The sequence below is a fragment of the Penaeus vannamei genome, chromosome 7, assembly GCF_042767895.1.
Source record: "Penaeus vannamei isolate JL-2024 chromosome 7, ASM4276789v1, whole genome shotgun sequence".
Classification (NCBI taxonomy): domain Eukaryota; kingdom Metazoa; phylum Arthropoda; class Malacostraca; order Decapoda; family Penaeidae; genus Penaeus; species Penaeus vannamei.
Genome location: NC_091555.1, coordinates 17566588 through 17569087, shown reverse-complemented (window position 1 = coordinate 17569087; position 2500 = coordinate 17566588). Strand labels below are relative to the sequence as shown.

At 50.2% G+C, this 2500-nt stretch overlaps 1 protein-coding gene across 1 annotated transcript in view; it reads left to right on the top strand.

The window, feature by feature from the left end:
• Nucleotides 1–714: 714 nt before the first annotated feature.
• Nucleotides 715–2500, top strand: part of LOC113824350 (protein Tob2) — a 2674-nt gene continuing 888 nt past the window's right edge. Inside the window, exon 1 of the mRNA XM_027377097.2 lies at nt 715–2500. This exon is cut by the window's right edge and continues 888 nt beyond it. Coding sequence (XP_027232898.1) covers nt 1548–2345 — 798 coding nt within the window. The 5' untranslated portion in view covers nt 715–1547 and the 3' untranslated portion in view covers nt 2346–2500.

Below are 2500 nucleotides of genomic sequence, written 5' to 3'. Positions count from 1 at the left end.
TGTTTTCTTGAATTTCCTGCATAGATCGAATTCATCATACGTGTTATTAGCAATGCTCCTCTCCACCTAGGTTTGAGAAAAGTAAAAAACAACAACACACGAAACAGGAGACCGAATCGTCCCTGATCCCAGGACACAGCTGGAGTGACCGCCGACCAGTAAGATGTTTTCCCATAAGGCAGCGGACTTGGCTGTGGAGTAGTTTTTGTTGACGAATGACAAACTCCATTCAAGTGAACCTCTCATAATATTACACTCAGAATCGGTTTCGTCCTCTAGTGATACTGGTATGTATAATGGTAAGTGTATGAGCGCAGTATGTATTTTTTTTTGTAATGTGGGTATCCTATATCAAATTATTTGTTGGTTTGATTGGCGTTAGAAACATATCCAGCTATGTATCTATATTGGCATACGAAATATATTATATATACATATAAGTTCACATACACACACAATATATATATTTAAATATATATATATATATATATATATATATATATATATATATATACACGTTTGATTTTTTTTTAATAATAAACAAGGCAGACGATATTCAATTACTTAAAACTCAAGCTCGTTCTTGACATAAACCCCCGTATCTGTTCGCCAGAAGATGTCATATTGTGAGAAAACTTGTGCATAAAACGACTAAAGTTTGACACTTTATCTCCCTTTTCTCGACATCTCTTCTCGAAACATGCACTTCATGCGTTCTCTGGGCAGGCGAGGACAACACGAGTTTCCTTCAGAAAACTGGCTTACGGACGGGCCACTCCAGCTTTCTAGTAGAAACCCAGGACTCGGGTGAAACTTGCTGTACTTCGGCGAACTTTGGGGAACATATGGAGAAACTGTGAATGCGTCGCTAGTCCTTCAGCTTGGAGTTCTGTGCTCGAGAGAACTCCAAGCTTGGCCTCAGGACACTCTCGCTATTCCTGAAATCACTCTCGAGGCAGATATTGGGTTTGTAATTCAGCCAGAATCTTTCTTTGTTGGGATCGTGGCTTGGCGTCCATGTTTGTGCGGAGAGCCGTTCTTTGTCTAGAAAATGGCTGCCAGGTCGGTCACGTGACGGGAAGCGGAGCGGAGTGCGCTGATTGGTCGTCGACATCTGCGCGCTGATTGGCCCGCGTCTTCCGAGTGTTCATTGGTCCGCGTCTTCTGAGTTGTGACGTCATCGGTGAAAGCCAACAACAAGCTCACTCACTCCCGGTCACCAGTCAGAGCAAAGACACACGCGAAAGAGGATGTATCGCGTGGCGTGAGCCACTATCCACGTATTCCCCGTCCACGGACAGACATAGACTGTGATTTTATTCGGAGTTTTACCAACCAAATAGTCAGTGTAACGACGGCCAATACCAAAGATTATACGAAGCGACATCCTCTTACTCGGCTGTGTATACAAGTGCCAGGTTTCCTAGTCCCAAGCTCTCCCTCCGTCAGAGACGAGAGAGAGTCCCCCAAACTGTGTCTCCCACTTAGCGATTGTGTAGTGCGTGAATTTTCCGTCACCGTGTTCGCTCCCAAGTGTCCCAGCGAATATGAGGTTAGAAGTAAAATCCGCGGCCGATTTCCTAGTTGATCTAGTTCGCCTCAACAACAGCGGACTAACGGAATCGCAGATGGATAAGTTCCGCGAGAATGTATGTGATATCTTAGTGCGGCACTACACCGACCACTGGTTCCCAGACAAGCCTTTCAAGGGATCCGGATACCGGTGCATCCGCATCAACGGCAAGATGGACCCCCTCATCGCCAGGGCGGGCTTCATGATGGGCCTGGCCGTCTCCTTCCTCCGCTCGCTCTTCCCCAGCGAGCTCACCATGTGGGTCGACCCCATGGAGGTGGCGTACCGCATCGGCGAGAACGGATCCATCTGCATTCTCTACGAGGACGACAAGCCCCGCAAGAGTCCGCCTCCCGCCGAAGCGCCGTCTCCGGTGAAGGCCCTGCCGTCGCCTCCGCCGCAGCAGCGGGCTTCCTCACCTCCCCAGGCGCTGTCCCAGCCGTCTCACCACCATCATCTCCACGTGCAGCAGCAGCAGGCTCAACAGCAGGCGCAGCAGCAGATTCATCATCATCAACACCACCACTTCTCACCGTCCAAGTCTGTCGTGGTTTCGAGCGCCCTCCATCAGTCGCCCCCCCTGTCTCCCGTGACCACGCAGCAGCAACATCATCATCACCAGCAGCAGCAGGCAGCCGCGGCGGCCATGCAGCTGAGCATGTTCATCATGAACGGCAAAGACAACGGCAACCTGGTCAAGTGCAAGGAATCTCTCCGAGGAGGCCTGGACGCGCGACGCCTCCAGATGGACCCGCTCTTCGTGTCTAGCTGAGCCCACCTCACGCCAACTCTTGTGATCTCACCCACGCCAACAGTTGAAAGTACAATCAGGGACCAACAGGTGATCAAGACATCGCGGTGACCTCCACCCAACACCTGTAGGGGGTCGGTTGTTGCACTCGCGTCTCCCCCTCCCAAGACGCCCAA